The sequence below is a fragment of the Echeneis naucrates genome, chromosome 21 (genome assembly GCF_900963305.1).
Source record: "Echeneis naucrates chromosome 21, fEcheNa1.1, whole genome shotgun sequence".
NCBI classification, from domain to species: domain Eukaryota; kingdom Metazoa; phylum Chordata; class Actinopteri; order Carangiformes; family Echeneidae; genus Echeneis; species Echeneis naucrates.
This window is the reverse complement of record NC_042531.1, coordinates 13,507,636-13,525,095: the sequence shown is the minus strand read 5'-3', so window position 1 is coordinate 13,525,095 and position 17,460 is coordinate 13,507,636. Positions and strand designations below refer to the sequence as shown.

Sequence of the window (17,460 nt, the reverse complement as noted above, 5' to 3'; positions counted from 1 at the left end):
TGTCAATAGAGAGACAAGGCTTGTGCAAGAGACTCGTTTTGTCAGTTTAAGGCACTTACATTTATTAGTTTTCCAACAATGAAGCCTTTTCACTCACTGAAAATATAGGGTTATCTGAGGTTTGCATAAATAGAATATATTGTCACTGTAAATTGACACTTTTCTACAGTTCAGTAGCTGATTTAAGTTTGGTTTTTTTCTTGTTTTTTTTTTTTTTTTGATAAATTAATGCAGTTGATTGTGCATTATAATGGAGGTTTTACTGTATACACCTGTAATGACACCACCCAACAATAAAATATAGCATGGGATGCTAAATATTATCCCATGCTTTTCATGCAGAGTTTCGAATTCAGTTACACAATTTTAAGATGCAAAACTGATGATGCCGATTCATTAATTATATGAACAGTACTATGGTATTTTTTCATTTTAATTAACTATTGTCAGTAACTCGACCATAAGTGTCCTTGTATAAGCAAGAAAAAAAAAGCATTTGTTTGTGTAAAAAGATCTGAATTATGAATTTTTTGATAAGAACTATTTTTGAAACGTCATCTAAGGCACTGATATGTACAGTATATCATATGCAGTCATTATTGCTACCCTCATTTATCTCTGTACAAGTCGTTTGTGTCAAGATGTTTCCAATACAGATGGGAAGTCTCTTAAGTGTGAATTATAAGCGGCATCTTCACACTTTTAATGGACCTGATGAGGAGGCCTCACTTCTTTAAAGTGGGGGTTGGTCTTAAGTCAGACAGTAAGGTTCATTGGCATGGTCTCTAACTTGTTGGGTCACGTGAACTTCTTTTATGTGCAGCTTTAATTGTGATCAATTAATTTCAGTCAAGTAACCCATATGATTAGATTTTTTGCAATATATTATGATTTGTAAACAATCAGATTAAATTGTTGTTTTGATTGTTGTGTCATGTCCTTATAAATAAAATTATTCACAGTATTTGACCTTGAATTGTTTTGGAAATGACAGAGCCTTTCAACTGCAGGTTCCAGCTGTTGTGCACTGTGACCAAACAGCTGATGAAAATGTGTGACTGTATTTTTTTTTTTTTTAAGTTGACCAGAGTTAAAAGTGCTTTCAGGGCACAACAGGACATTTTGTGACGGTCCACTTACATAACTCAGAAAGTCATACATTACTAAAAATCTAATAATCAGCTAATTCTAACAACTACACAGGGTGTTCAGGGCAAAAACCACAATCAGTCTGTCCACCAATAACAAACTTGTGTTTGAACGTTTCTGAACACAGATAAAATCAGTTAAATCCACAAACTCCCAAAATGTGTCATGAAGTCACTCCCTCCATCACTTCCTGCAATTATACGTAAAATATAGTTCACTGGCAGAAATAAGAAGCAGTCCTCCTTTCTCAGACCTTTAAATATCCTTCCGGGCTAAAACATTTTCCCGGAGCGTGTTCTTGGGAAAAAATGCCACCAATAAAAAGATAAGGAGTGGAGTGGCGCTTTAATTATTAGTCAACCCCCACAGCTTGCCAAGACTAACACTGGATCCTAGTGCAGACACACAAACACACACACACACACACACCCTGAAGGTAATGCACAGCAACAGGAGCTGCTCCCCCTGACTGCAGTTATCGCCTAGTTGTGTGTTTCTCTGTGACAGCATGGACTGATTGACAGGTAAGCAGCTCGTTGAGACATTCAGACGTCCGTCCGTTGAGGTTGTGACCTGCTTGTGTGCTAAATAATTCGTCAAAACGGGCAGGCTGTTTAAAATGTACTCAGTTAATTGAGTTCCCGTTTTATTTAGAGTTCAATTTAGAAGAAGTTGAATGAAAATTAGATTGTTTGGCATCGTATTTTGTGCTGTTGCCACGAGGAAACTTTAAAGCGGCGCTTTTGTCAATGAGGTTCGGCCCGGACTGCGTTAAAAACCGGCCTGCTGAGTTGAGGAACCCTCGGTGAGGACAGCCGAAGACAGCTGCACCAGAGAGAAGTTATACTGTCAGGAAATGGCACCCCCCCCCCCCCCCAAAAAAAAAAACCAAAAAAAAAACAAAAACAAAACAAAACACAAAGCTGTGGTGAGATGTAAACAGTAGTTGTAGGGTTTTTCATGCTATTTGTGCCATGTGTTGTATTGCTAGGCTGATGTATTGTGTGAAGTGTAAAAATGTCCTGCACACATCACTGACGGCTGTGTAGAGTCAGGAACACACCCTGTTGTGTCCGGGTGGAACACCCGGATAGGCGGGATCACGTTTGACCAACACCAACACTCACTCAGCCAACTTCCCCCACACAGGAAATGTCACTCCTATCACTGTCATTCCACATCTGAAAGTCACCTTCTGTACACCTGCAGCTTACAATGGAGAGCCCACCATTATGTTGGACAGTCCACACATGTGACCAGGAAGGAGACAGGACAGGGCTGGTTGAGAGGGGAGTCCCTGATCCAAACACAGACACACACATCCATGATTTGTTTCATGAAGATGCTCAGGTAAGAACAGTTCACAGTGAAGGTGTTTGGAATATGATATGATCGCTGTGATATCACTCTGATGCTGCTGCTTTAATCCTTCAGTGGTGTGACAGTGTCTCTGTGTTCACGGCTTCCAGCAGTCCACCCAGCCTTGGTGGAGGATTAAGCTGTTTTTATGGGAGCCTGTACTGTTCGGCACCTGGGATGGAGTCTTCACCACCTGCATGATCAACATATTCGGTGTGGTTTTATTCCTGCGTACCGGATACCTTGTGGTGGGTTGACACCGTGTTTTACTGTATTGTGTTTAGATAAATCAAAAAACAGCTCGCCATCTTCGCTTTGAGAGAAATTTGACATACGTGTGTGAAAAGATTGCTGTGTTAAAATTCAACTAATAATGGAGCATGTTCATATTTGTTTTGTTTTTTTCCCCCTGACTTGGATACCTAAATAATTAATATTTACCATTTGCATGGATAACTGAAGAGCAATGGGTGGAACAGAAAGAGCTGCATGCTTTTGCATTTTTCACTTGTAAACTTCCTTAAATGCATTCATTCATCCATCCATTATGTTTGGTAATGGCGTGGGCTTTCTCCCATCTTTGTTCAGCTCTGCGGTAGCTTCAGATATTTATTTTTAGCCACAACCATCATTAACCATGTGTCATTCTGTCACTGGACCCAAAATCCTGTAATGTGCATGTGTCATCATGGGGGCACAGCTACAAAGACTCTGCGGTCCTAATTGCAGCATCTGTTTGGAGGTTTAGCTTGATGGATAATGTATAAGTATTATTATTATTAAATTATTGTTGTGCAGAGGAAAACACTGGAACTGTAAATACTGTAAATAGTTGGTGGCACTGACTTTAGTAGAAGTTCAGGATGTTGTCCTTTCCCTAGTTTATCTTACTTTTTTGTGGATAACTGAAGGCACTAACATGAAATGAGGTGAAGGGTGAAGTAAACATCATCCATTACGAAGGTCCTTGGACATCAAAGTGAGGTCATTGTGATTCCTGATGGCCAGAATAGCCTTTTAAGCTGCCAGGAATCATTGTTAGTTTTCTTTAAAATGTATGCTACATGTCAAGTATGAGGAAGTGAAAATTGGGCAGTTCCCTTCTGGCAACATTATTTTAAAGCAGCAAATAGAAGACTAATAAAATCAATTTTTATTTCACAGGTCTCCCAGAGAGCATTGTAAGTTTTAAATGTAGTTGAATTATAGTTTCACCACACAAGCATGAGCTAGATCTTGTGTGTTGGGCCTTATTTTAAGATATGAATGAAGAAATCGTTGTTTGCATGCAGACTAACAGCAATTCAACTTTCAAAATCAATGCAAAAAAAAGAGGAAAAAAATCCCAGTCTAAGAGGCTAATAGCAACATAGCGAGCCAACAGGCTGCAGATTTACATGTAACACAAACCTGCGTGATTGTATTCGTTCATTTTGTCTGACATCATTCAGGGCAACACAGGTGTGCTGCTGGGGATGCTCCTGGTCTCCTTGGTTGTGTTGGTTGCTTTGGTCACGGTGATGTCGGGGATCGGAGTGTGTGAGCACTGTGGCATTGGGAGTGGAGGAATCTACTCCATGATCTCCACTGTCCTTGGTGGCAGGGTCGCGGGCACAGTGGGCCTTCTGTACGTGTTTGGACAGGTGAGTATTTTAGAAAGCTGATATTAATATATTTTGTTTTTTAACACAACTAATAAATCTTTTAGCTAGATCCACATTTTCATCAATATCTGCCCACATTCTCCCTTGATTCATACTGCCCCCAACTCTGAAGAGTGTGGCTGGAGCCATGTATATCACAGGATTTTCTGAGTCGGTTGCGGAGCTGCTGGGCCTGCAGACTCAGTGGGCAGTGCGTGGCATGTCAGCAGCGGTGCTACTGGCCCTACTTGGAATCAACCTGGCTGGAGTCAAATGGATTGTCAGACTTCAGCTGCTACTGCTGGCTGTGCTGGCCATCTCCACACTGGACTTTGTCATTGGCACTTTCACACACCTTGACCCAGGTATGTCTTGCGTGATGACTATAGACAGTAAGAGTCACAGGAGAACATAACTGGAGTTGTAGGAAGTTTTTCAATCCATCCAGCTGTATCAGTTAATTAGTTTATGGGTATTTTGTAGGCAAATAAATCCCCAAATTATTCAGTGGTAGATTTAATAGTGATGCTAAAACCTGTTAAAGTGATCATGCTTTCATCAATTGAGCCAAAAGCAAAACCTTTGAGAATACCATAAAATAAATGTAAAAATCATAACACCAGGGACTAAAAGATAGTAAAACACTGTAGTTAAAGGTTAGGCTAAGCAAATATAGTCCTGTTTGTTCCTGTCACGCTTCTGTGGTCTGGTATTATAATGGTTCTGCTTCCAGCCCTGCTTTATATTACCTAATGAATATTATGTGTGTGTGGCAGAGTTCTCCTTATCTGGCTGTGGAAGTAACATTGTTCTGCCGTGGCATAGCAGGATAGAGAAGGTAATGTTAGCCTGCTGTAGCAACCAGGGTAACTGTTGAAGAGATTCATGAGGTAAATTTCTGCCCAGTGAGACAGCCCTCATTAATGTCCTTAGTTGCACTGGTGCTTTCCTGGTTTGGTAGTCTGATACCTCAGGAAATGATAACAAAAAAAAAACCACTGTGAGATTATCAAGGCATTCAAGTTAGTAGGATTTTTTTCAGATGGTAAAAATATTGAATTGCACATGAAGTTTTGAAAGGGATTAACTGAATAGTAGGAAACGTAAGTAAAAATCCAACATATGCAAAAGCAGTACATAGTACATGTTGGTTTCGCCCCAAGTTTTCTACGTTGTCTAAGTTTTGGACAAAGTTAGAGTTGACACATTAGTAACTCATGATAAATGTGTGAGTAGAAACATAAGTTTGTTTTCCCAAAAACGGGAAATAAATTCTTGATTAAGAGGTGACAAGTAGTCAGTTCTGCAATGTGACCTTCTTCCAGGACGGTAGTAAAAATTTCAGAACCACTGAACTGGCTTGTTGCCAAGAGTAGAGACTGTGACCAGTAGATGTAGCTGTAGTACTGCTTTAATTTAGTCAGTCTTGTGCTCCACTAGATTCCTGCAGTGCACTTCATTTGCGACTGTTTGCTTCCTATTTAATCCATTTTTGTCATGTGTTAGGCTGTCGATGTCATTTTTTTTTTTTCTTCAGTGAAAACTTTCTTTCATCTCAGCGAATAGAAAATTGGGTAAAGTGCTGTATTTCTGCTGTTGTGGTTTAAAGCAAGACTCAGACTGAAAGTGTGTTTGTTGAGATGATTTTTTTTTTCTCTCTTTTTCTTTTTGTGGTGAGGAAATGTTGCCTTTTTGAGTGGCTTGTATTCTTTTGCTGGCTTTCAGGAAGTCCTACCCCACATTTCCTGTTCTCACTTATTATCAGCGTCCTGTCCAAGTGTTCCAGAAGTGAAGCCACTCTTTGTGTGAAAAGCACATTTCTGACACAAGAGCACTCACTGGACAGTAAGAAACATTAAAAGCAGAAAAAAAACAAATCCCTTATCATTTAGTGCATAAGATTTCATACATACATAAAAACTGATTTCTGGTAAAATGTTTTACAATGTGTGTAACTCCACTACTCCTGTGCCACTAAATCAAGGCTCTCATCCCATAACCCCAACCTGGACTGCTCCTCCCCCTCCAGCCTCTACTTCTTTTTTTATATAACTGTGGAACAACCAGTCATAATGGCTTCTCCAGGTTTTTCCAATTAAGAGCTGCTGTGTGTTTAGTGGTGACCTCATGGTTGGCATTGGACCAGCAGGTCCCCGAGCTGAAACAACTCAGATTGGCTTGCATGTTCTCTGTATGTGAAGGCACATCCTAAAGGAAAAAGAGCCACTGCCAAAATGATGTGTTCATGGTTTGATAACATTTCCCCTGTGCACAGTCAGTAAAGAGATTACCGTGTTAGGCGTGGGACAGCATGTATATCACCAACATCACCAACACTTGTCTGCCAAGTGGTGTATAATATTAAAACCTAAATGATAAGTCTAAGTCTGGTGAATATTTAATATTTTCACTTTAAAACAGAGCTGGACATCATCCCCTTGACAATCTGAAAGGATGGGACTTAGAGCTCATTTGGCAACTATTAGCTGTTTTACTATTGGTTTGGGGTCCAGTTTTTATGTTAATGTGGTGTAATCTTATATTGCTGTGTTTTTGTTTGTTTATTTTATTTGCATTATCCAGCTTTCAGCGATTAGTGTGGTGACTTTTGATTCCCAACAACAAAAATGTAAAGAATATTCACTACGATACTACAAACATGGCTTTGGCAAGGCATGGCTTTTGGTTTCCTTCAATCCATCAATTATATCATGAAACAAATTAAATGAAAAACTGCCTGTATTTCTGTAGGCTTCATTCTTCTATCATTGTCATAGTTATTCCATAAAAAATATCCTCTACACCGCTAAATGTCTACCTCCGATACGATGCTATTCATCATGAAAGGAACCATCTGAACATCAGTAGTTAGCAGGAGGATTTAAGTGTGTTTTGATGTAGGTGGATGAAGTCTCCCTTGTAGATCGACCTGTGCCTACTCATTTCCCCAACCATGATGAGCTGTAAAGTGATTTATCATGACAAGTCCTTCCTCTAGAACAGGTGGCGTTTGAATTGACAGTTTCCAGTGTCCCCAGTGGGGATCAGAAGGAGATTGAATTTCCATGGATTTCATTTCTAGTGTTGTGAAACATTTAGTCTGGCCATTATTACTGCCACCAAACTGTCCCCTGCAACCAAACAATTCAACTGCAAACCTTTTTGATAGTGGTTGTTGGATAAAATACAACCAAGCACACAATTTCCTCTCCTCTTACTTGAAGCCCATTCCCCGTGGAAGAGGAAGCCATAATGTGCTCCTTGGTTCTGGGGCTAAGGGTGTTAACCAGACTCACCCACATTTTTGGAAAATGACAAAGAAAGCAAGCTGGAACTCTGATCTGAGTTCTGCTGCTACCCCAGAGACCAGCGCACTTCACTCTGTGATCCTGATATAATATATAGCTTTCAGTCATCCCAGTGGGACATGCCTCCAGCTCTGTAACATCACAGCCTGCCCTGTTCTCCGTGCACCGCAGTTTGTACTGGTCCGTATGGGAGAGGAAGAGGTCAGGCGGACAGAGAAAGAAGCCACATGTAATCTGACTACACATTCCAGTCTGCATCAGAGGAATGCTGAGCTGAGAAAGGACCCTTTACGTTTACACTTAGGTATACATGCTGATGGCAATTTCCTCACCGCAGCTTCGTCTCTAAGCTTTTGACAGGCCTATCGGGCAGTCATTTTGCAGAGTGACATAAGATCTTCTCAAACCACATTGCACTGTACAAATCAAAGAAAGCATACAATTTGAATGCCGTAAAACATCTATTATGTGTCTAAAGAGCTGGACAGCGTGTACAATAGGTGATTTTTTTTACAAAGACATGAATGGTGGGTTGACAGCTCTGTCAGGATATGTGCTTTTGTACTAAATGCTAACATTAGCATGAATCCCAATGTTGGCAAAAAAATCTAATTTTCTACCTGCTGGTGCTCCAGTAGGGCACTGGTTAAGATTCACCATCAGTGTTATCCAATTCATTCTTTTTTTCTTTTTTTTTTTGAGTTTGTGGAGCAAATTATTATAAAGCAGCATTTTTGTGTGCAATATATAATATTGGCGGCAACAGCAACTTATGTAACCATGTAGGAGTCACATATTGGGGTTGTTGGTTTATAGAGAAAATGAAGACCTTCTACAAGATTTTGTCCATTGTTTGAAAACGCTGGCAGTAAACACTGAATTTGTTTTCATAGTAACAGTTCTCCTTCTAAATATGTGAACGCCCTCAACTGAATACTCTGAGAATTAGGCACGGTTGGATGTTGGAGTTTGATGTTGTAATTTGGGTGGGGAGGCCATGGTGCAGACATGGACTGACTGCACTGGATTTTTTAGATTCTGGATGTTTGAACAAAGGGTGGCCTCACTAGGTCAGAGGGTGGGCAAGATTTTGGGCATATCATCCCATTTTATGTCAGGTTTTACAGCCTTAAATTCCTATCCTGGAGAATATGAGCACTTGGAATAACTTTTATTTCCAGTCCTTTTGATTTTGGTTTTTGTCTACAACAAAAGAAAAAATGAGCACGCTCTCTCCCTCTCTCTCTCTCTCCCTCTCTCTCTCTTTCCCTCTCTCTCTCTCTCTCTCTCTCCTCTCTCTCTCTTTCCCTCTCTCTCTCTCTCTCTCTCTCCTCTCTCTCATTCTTTCTCTCGAACTTGGAAGCTGCTGAGCTTCTGAAAGGGGTGGTGACTTCCTTTTGGATAAACATGTCATTAATCTGACAGAACACATTCTTTCCCATTGCAAGATAACCAAGGGGGAAATGTCCAGTGTTCTAACATAGGTGGGACCTTCAGACTGTTCAGTTTTAAATGGCCGCCATCACTAGACAACAATAACCACTCAGACATTCAGCAAACTGAGCTAGACTCAACAAATCTGTCTTTAGTCTGCACATTTTAAAAATGCATTGATATGCATTTGATTGACATATACATTATACCCAACATGAGCTTGCATAGTTAGTGAGATCCCGTACATTAATATTAGTGTGCATTTTACAGTTGTTCAGTTGTACAGTTGTTGTTGTCTTCTATTGTGTTCTTTCTACCTTGTCTCAAACTTTCACAGACATACAGTGCAAAAACTAAACTCTGCTAGGACCAAAGATGATGAAATTCAAAGAAAATTAAAACATCTTAAGAGAATAGTCATTTTATGTGTATTCAGAAACTTCAATGAAACTGTAGCAGAATGTAATTTGACAAACGCAATGGGATAATCTCCTTCTGTAAATGGCAATTGTGTGTTTTTATGTAAAGCTTCAGAACAGCTACCAGATGGAGCTTGAATTTTTAGAGTTGGAGGCTTAATTTTTTTCCCCAAACACTGACATGTATTTCATTATGACCGTTTTATATATAATTCATGTTGGTAATGTTGACATAAAGTTCATTCCTGGTTTCTTTGTGTGGTATTGGCTTCTGTAGAGCATGGATTCATTGGTTATTCAGCAGAGCTGCTCAGCAGCAACACAAAGCCAGACTACAGCTCAGGAGAAACCTTCTTCACAGTATTTGGTGTCTTCTTCCCTGCTGCTACAGGTAAGATGAGACCCATCATTTACTTTTATTATTATACTGCATGGAAAATGTACAACTTAATGTTTAGTTCAGAATAGCACACCCAAATATGAACACTTCTTGTATTTCTTGCAGCCACATGTGGAAGATAAAAATACATTTTGCATCGTACTTAATGTAACTTGACTTTATGTTGTGTGCATTCTTGTGGCTTTCCTATGTGTGTGTGTGTGTGTGTGTGTGTGTGTGTGTGTGTGTGTGTGTAGGGGTAATGGCAGGCTTCAACATGAGCTCAGATCTTCAGCGGCCTGAACACAACATCCCTGTGGGAACACTGGCAGCTGTCTTCACCTCGTATGACAATACTCCAAACACAGCACTATCACACATACACAAGTGTATTGTAAAATATAATCACACCTCAATGAAATACTTCATAACAGTTCGTAACAGACTGGCCTGTCGTTGCACAGTGAGAAATTATTATATGGAAGTCTGGATCACAAAACATTGCACAGTTTTCTGTTATCCCATACATCAGTAAACAGACATTTTTCAAATGTGACAACATGATTTTTCTGCTTTTAAGATATGATTCATCCAAAGAAGCACTTTCCAAATGTTTAAATTTTACATTAGTCATGCCCTCAGATCACTTCGTGGCGGCTTATTAAAATGCAAACTTTTCCATTCCTACTGGAGAGTACAAACAACCCCACATTCCCATTATGGCTCTATTAGTATCTTATTGAGTTGCGATGACACAATTTCTCCTATTAATAGTGAGAAAGGAACAGTTGTAATTTTGTGCGGCGTACTGCTGGTGACCCACAGGTGGTTCCTGTATCTGGTCTTTGTCTTCCTCCTGGGCGCCATCTGTACTAGAGAAGCTCTGCGCTATGACTTTCTGATAGCAGAAAAGGTAAAAGTTTTTTTCTGTTTCCATCCTACCCTGTGAGGGTGAGAAGGGTTGAGGGAGGGGGATTCCCAACAATGGTTTACTTTGTTGATGTGGTGTGGTTAGTCCAGGTCACACAGACAGTGTGTACTTTTTAAAATGGTTAAGGCGTAGCACCCTTAGCATTTTTTGTGGTTCAAGTGCATGAAGAGCAGTTCTCACATATCTGTAATGTTTGTCTGTGTATTTTTGTCTTTGCTCTGCCTCTTAGTAGCTGTAGCAGCTAGCGATAAAAATACTTAATTGCACACTTCATAGAACATAAAATAAAATTCAGACGAACATCTAAAGTACGTGATTTGCAGACATGGGATTAAGAATGAGGATGGAGCATTAAGTCTCAGTCACATCCAGCAGTAGTAATGGATTCAGATTTCTCATTTCAGAATTGGATGAATCTCATCAGCTTCTGTCCTACCTCCTCATTTGTTAGTTTGTTGCTAGGTTTTCAGAAATCTATTAATATCAAAAGTGTTAGCAACATGGGCAGCACAGCGGCATAGCGCTGTTGCCTCACAACAAGTCATGGGTTCGATTCCCAGGCCTGGGGCCTTTCTGTGTGCGGTTTGCATGTTCTCCCTGTGCCTGTGTAGGTTTCCTCCAGGTACTCCGGTTTCCTCCCACCGTCCAAACATATCATTTTAGGTTAACGGGTGACTCTAAGTTGTCTCTGTATGTATGTTTCATGTGTTGGCCCCCCCACGACCCTTATGGATAAGCAGCAGAAAATGAGTGAGAGAGAGAGACAGTGTTAGCAACATACTCGTCTCAAATCAATCCAAAATTGATTTGAGTTGAAACTCGCATTCACAATAAAACATTCACTTTTGCTTAGCCAATCATTGACAAATTTTTAGTCTGACTTCTCCATCACTGGTTAGCTCTCATTGTTTTCATAAGGAGCTGACTGTTGCGGAACTGAACTGGGTGTAGCTGTCGTGAGCGCACAACCCCACCCTATCCTCTTCCACCCTCTGTTTGTTTTCCTTCTTCCTTCAGGTCTCCTTGGTGGGTTTCCTCTTTCTGCTGGGCCTCTACATCTCCTCGCTGGCTTCCTGCATGGGCGGCCTGTATGGAGCACCCAGGATTCTCCAGTGCATCGCCCAAGAGAGGGTCATTCCATCTCTGGCCTTTCTGGGAAGAGGGGTGAGTGGATGGACGGTTGGTTGGATCCATGAAGCGAAGAATGTCTGGACTTAGATTGAGAGCAAGCTGAAAAATATTAACTAGAGTTACAACAATGTAAATGGACATTATTTATTGTGTATTTGTTTATGCAACAGTGAGGTGATAATGACAGTAAGCAGGGCCTTTTGAAAACAAAACAAAAATTCTTTCTCAGTTTTATTGCCATAGACACAAAAGTCTGTCTCCTCTATGTATGCCAGAGACAGGAATAACCTGCAATGCATTGGGATACAGCGGTCATCAAATAACTTTTAAACTAATTTTATTTTATGTTTAGAGAGAAATAAAATTTGTCCCACTGCCCCTGGTGAATTTATGGATGCCATTTTAACGTGTTTTTGTGCACATATCTTAGTGACATTTTCGCAGTTTAGCTCAGTTTATTGAGTCAGTGAGGTTAAGCTCCTCTTTCTTTCTAAAAAAAAGAAATATTTGGCACCACTTCAACTCAAATTCCTCCCAGTGGCTGGTTCTTAAACTTAAATCATATTGCATCAAGGATCAATTTTTATGGACAGAAGTCTTAAAGGGGACTCAGGTTTAAATCCCAACAGCTACCCGTCTTCCATATCTTTTGCTGAGTTTCAGAAGGATTGGTATTCTTCAACCTGATTCAGAAGACCATTTGCCGCTCTGTATAACCATATACATGTGATTGATGGAGCTGGTTGGACTGATTAACAGCCTGGCTGAAGGAAGTTTATTTTAGAACAAGAGAGTCTGAGAGAGTCCAGATAGCGATTTCTCTCCTGATTTAGGGAGGAAGTTCAACTTGATCACATTTTTTTTTCTTTCAATTATTGAGCTAAAACAAATGTTATTATTCTGTGACTCTTAAAACTACCATGAGCATGAAGGAACTCATGGTTTTATCTTAATAAAAAATCCTTAGGAATTGAACTTGTATTAAAGTTGAGGTTGTCAGTAGTTCAACATAACAAGTGGGCCAAGAGAATGTATAGACGCAACAGAAGCAGTGACATGAATGACTAAAAATGGAGTGTGAACCTTTTACATAGAAGTGACTGACTGAATGACTACCTACTTCTGCTACACACTCACATAAACACACATACACACACTGCCACTTTGACGTGCTAACCCCATCCACCCCAGTTTTCCTCAGACTGCCCTGGATGACAGCGGTGTCTGACCTCTCTCAGTGGGCTGGAATGAGGCCCTAGACATCTTGGCCCAAATCAAAGCATCAGAACAAATGCAGGAAGGGCGGCGGGCAGGGCCCAGCTCTGCTGTGTGCTCTGGAGGCCTGCCAGGCACACAGCAAGGCTCCTCAAACTTTGTGATCAGACCTGGGAAGTGAAAGCAAACTAGTTATTTAACCACATGTTAAAACAATGTTTCCATTTTGAGCCAGGGATTATTGTCGGAGCATTGTTTTTGTCCTCCTGACTGTTAGAACCAGTGTTGTAACAAAATGTGAAGACTTTGTCTCCCTGGAATGTATACTGGACGGGCAACCCTCATAAAGTCAAACTTTAAACCATTTTACTCTTTATTGCAATGCAAACACATTTAATTAAGACTAAGTGTACCAAGAACGGAGACAATAGTCGGACTGTCTTTGTCATGGGCCTTGCAAATGTCCAGTGTTAGATTAGCTTAGCATGGCTCCTGACTGACAGATGAAGTCATGAGAATATTTTGTGAATTGATTTAAATGGTTATAGAGTCCAAATTATGAGGTTAGTGATAGATTTAATTTTGTGCTTGGAAGACCCAAGTAACTCTGTAACATACTTAATATGCAAGTAAATGTCTTATTGCTGCGTCATAGAAAAGAAGTAAATTATCTCCAGATACAGTTCAAAAATTCAGTTGGATTTATTTAACTTAACTTTTACTTTAGACATTTAAGAGCTCTCGGTTTCTCTGTTTCCCCAAGGGTCATAACTTATAGAGTTTTATTAGAGATAAAGATTACAGTTTGAATGTGTGTGAAATCAATCTCAGTCTGAGGAATGTTTCTTGCAGCTTAACGCTGCTGACTGGAGTCCAAGAGGCAGGTGTAATTTACACTTGTGAAGTGTACCTGTCACTGACCACACTATGGTGCCCTCTCCATCTCCCATAGATTGGCCCAAACAGGACTCCTGTGGCTGCAATCTGTCTGACCAGCCTGCTGACCATGGCCTTCATCTTCATCGGCCAGGTCAATGTACTAGCTCCCATCGTCACCATCAACTTCATGCTCACCTATAGTTTCATCGACTACTCCTACTTCAGCGTGGTCATGACCCTCCAGCTGCAGAATAAAGAGAAAAGGGACACTCTCGTACTGGCCAAAACAAACACATTCAGGTCCAACAGGCAGAGCTCTACGCCACTTATTGAAGCTTCTCTGCCAAACTATGGCAGTGGAGGCAAAAGTCCGCAGTCTAAAGGCACTTTATTGGAGTTTGCCAAGGACATGGATCAGATCTTTCCACCTGTCTCAGGTTTTGACACTGAGAAGACCATCTCTCTGCAAGAGCCGAGTAGCCAAGGCAAGAGCAGAAAGGCCACTGCAAAAGAGCAGCTGATGGATAGCTTTTGTTTGGACTTGAACAGCAATATGTCTTCAGAAGAAAGAGCACAGGAGATAAGTTCAGCTCCACCATACGAAGAAGCTGAGATGAAGTGTGGAAGTGAGGAACAAAGGGCTGAAGAAGAGTCACAAGTCAAATGCTTTACAAAAATATGTCATGTTGAACCTGATTCATTTGTCAACCTTCACAAGCACAGCACAAGTGAGATGCTTTGCCCCTGAAACACTAGACAGCACAGAAGAAAATATCATAATTATATCTGTTTTCATGTCCAGAAAATGCATTATTCTTATTTTTCAGGTGCTGAGGTTAAGCAACAGAGCTTTGAAATCAAACCCATACAGGATTCAATCTATGCAAAGTTCTGCAACCACTGGATTGCTCTAGTTGGGGTAGGTTACACATCACATGTTATATCTTTTTTTTAATTTGTTCTCATGGAATATTTTCAGGTACTATGACAACTTAATGGATAATATGATTGTTGTTTTTTTTTTTTTTTTCCCAGGCCTTGACCTCCATACTGATCATGTTTGTAATCCAGTGGGTTTATGCTTTGGCAAACATAGTTGTCGCCTTGCTGCTCCTCTTCTACATTGGGAGAACAAGTCCTGGTCTACCTATAGGTGATTACTTTACTTCATTTTCAGTGATCAGTTAACCCGAATAAATCATGGTCAGTGCTTTTTATACTTTTGTTCCAGCTGCTGGAATTAGCTTTTGTTTGATGACGTCTGAGGAGACATTGGTCACTTTGTTCATTTTGTAGATTAAAAAAAAAAAGCTTAACCCCCCCGTTAAATCTGTGACAGTAGCAGGTTGTAAATAGAGTCTCACAAGGCCGTTGGTAAGCTAATAGTTTATCGCTGTTAAGTTGATAGGTCTGAGTTTCATTTTCTGTTTGATATTTACCTAATCCGTCTATTGTCTAGTGTGATATGATTGTTCAGTTTGCAATGTAGTTACATACATTAGTTTAACTTTTTATAGCTTTAATGCAGTGTTGTGTGACCTGGTAAAGCACTCAGACCTTTTTTTGCCTGGCAGTCTGGCAGCTGTTGTGGTTCAGGATTTCTAGAATAGCTGGATGGGTCTCGCTGTATCTGGACTAATCTCACCACATTACAGCATGTCCTAACTGGCTTACTCATTACAAGTCTGAGCATGAGAGCTGCAAGTGTTGAACACCTGTTCCACAGGTGGTCAATGACTTTCTGAGCTTTTCGTTCACTATTTTGTCTGTGGCTTGTATTTAATATAAGAGCTTGTTTTTCTCAGGGTCATGGAATCAGCATTTCATGTATTTGCAGGTATTGCAGCTCGGTTCAGCTTTTTCACGTGGCTCAAATCAACATTGAAAAGCATTTTCAGGTAATGTATGGTTATCACACTGCTAAATCGTCAGTGAGGAATCAGATTAAGAGTCAGTGAGTGTTGGATAAATAGAACATCTATACTGATTATGTCAAAGCTCGGACTTATACTAGAGTAACTCTCATCGTCTGTTGGATATTGATTGACAAAGTCATCAACATAAGAAATATAGTCTGTTTTTTTTTCTGCTATATGGTGTCCTATAGTAATTTCAAATCTTTACTCAAAATCTATGGTTCTTTAGGGGGAAAGGAGCTGCCCAGGATCAGATTATAGTGACACCCTCCCTGTCCGGAGTTGGGCTGAAGACCAGGCAGCTGACAGAGGAAAACGCTGACTTTGCCTCTCGCCACCGCTGCCACCAGTCCTCATTCATCACTACAGACAAGATGGTACAGCGACCGGTCCACTGACTGAATTAAAAACCTCAGACACATGTTATACCTGACAACCTGAAAATGCAGTTTTTGCCTCAAATTGTGTCCAATGCTGCCCTGTGGGCCACATACACACATACTCGCTTTAACAGAAACTAAATCTGAACGTTTTGTAGAGTTGCGTAAGTGTGCATGTTTGTGTGAGAGGATGACACAGAGAGAGAGAGAAGATTGAATGTAGCTGGAGTTGGTTGGCTTCCACAAAGTAGACGGAACTTATATACTTTATGGCTTTAGAATTGGCTGACATATCACAATATCTGAAACTCTCCACTGACAGGTTACCCCAATCCTGGGCCCCGTCCAGCCTCCACATGGTGCTCATACAGCATAAATACCCAGCGTACATGAGAATCAAAGGTTTCATTAAAATATGCACACTCACTTCTTTCTGCATGTCTGCAGATAATCATTCATTCCGCAAGGCTCTTATTTTGCTTTGCTTTATAAAATTTCAGAGGAGAGGTAGGTCTTTTGCAGACTCAATAATTGAAAAGTATCTCAGTAAAATTACAAACTTAATGCTTAAAACTTTTGATAGTCCGAAATTTATTGTCAACATGGCTCTTTATTTTATTTTATTTTTTATTTGTTTATTTTTTTGGGAGGGCGGGTCCACATAATGAGAATCCTAAAAAGGGTTTTCAGGGTGTAATGAAAATAATCTTGAAGTTACTTTAACTCTAACCAAATGTGACTAAACTGTTCAATCCAGTCTCCCAGAGAAACAGAATAAATCACAGTTCGCATCTTTTTGTTGAACAGCACTTTTTAAGAAAAAACTTTTACTGAGTAATGACGTGATAGCAAATAAGTTAATAGCATTTAGTTTCAAGAAGGAAATGGATGACACGGAAATGATATTGAACTTGTTTTAGGAAACGTGTCCAAATATATTTTAGCACTACACACCCCTTCTCACTGTGAGGTCATGCTGCTCCGGCTGAACTGGGTTTACCCTGTGCTTTAAACTCATTGCTCCTGCAAGTCAACAGCAAAGCGGTGAAAACCACTTCCTCTCAGCATTTTATTTGCACTTATCAGCATCACAACAAACTTGTTCCTTATCTAGATTGATCATAGACTGAGAAGATGGTTGGAGGGCAGTCTTCAGCATTGGAGCTGTTTCTGCACCTTTTTGCTCACAACCACCAGCTTTTCTAGTTTTGTTTTGTTTTGTTTTGTTTTGTTTTTTACAGAAAAGATGAATGGTAATATAATTGCCGTGAATCCGAACAGTTTATGGAACTTCTGGTGTGACGCCCGCTGACCTGT

The 17,460-nt window shown here is 40.2% G+C and overlaps 1 protein-coding gene across 4 annotated transcripts; it reads left to right on the top strand.

Moving 5' to 3' along the window:
- The first annotated feature begins 1,565 nt into the window (after positions 1-1,565).
- Positions 1,566-17,454, top strand: slc12a8 (solute carrier family 12 member 8). 4 transcript variants are annotated; one of them, XM_029530079.1, is made up of 15 exons: positions 1,566-1,673; positions 2,359-2,499; positions 2,619-2,756; positions 3,960-4,151; positions 4,285-4,516; positions 9,590-9,703; positions 9,949-10,036; positions 10,517-10,604; positions 11,640-11,786; positions 13,921-14,575; positions 14,675-14,766; positions 14,883-15,000; positions 15,685-15,745; positions 15,993-16,140; positions 17,385-17,454. In XM_029530079.1, exons 2-15 carry the CDS (start codon positions 2,365-2,367, stop codon positions 17,391-17,393), a joined length of 2,217 nt encoding a protein of 738 aa, XP_029385939.1. In that variant the 5' UTR covers positions 1,566-1,673; positions 2,359-2,364; the 3' UTR covers positions 17,394-17,454. The 4 variants fall into 4 exon arrangements, with proteins under 4 accessions (XP_029385939.1, XP_029385938.1, XP_029385937.1 ...); XM_029530078.1 differs by lacking the exon at positions 17,385-17,454 and adding an exon at positions 16,466-17,263 and having other exon boundaries at positions 2,622-2,756; XM_029530077.1 differs by lacking the exon at positions 17,385-17,454 and adding an exon at positions 16,466-17,262.
- Positions 17,455-17,460: the final 6 nt, after the last annotated feature.

Bases quoted from the DNA above. Each gene is read 5' to 3' on its own strand.
- slc12a8 (XM_029530077.1), top strand. From the start codon at position 2,365: ATGGAGAGCCCACCATTATGTTGGACAGTCCACACATGTGACCAGGAA. The intron at 11,787-13,920 runs GTGAGTGGATGG...CATCTCCCATAG, and splicing joins TGGCCTTTCTGGGAAGAGGG to ATTGGCCCAAACAGGACTCC. The intron at 14,767-14,882 runs GTAGGTTACACA...TTTTTTTCCCAG, and splicing joins ACTGGATTGCTCTAGTTGGG to GCCTTGACCTCCATACTGAT.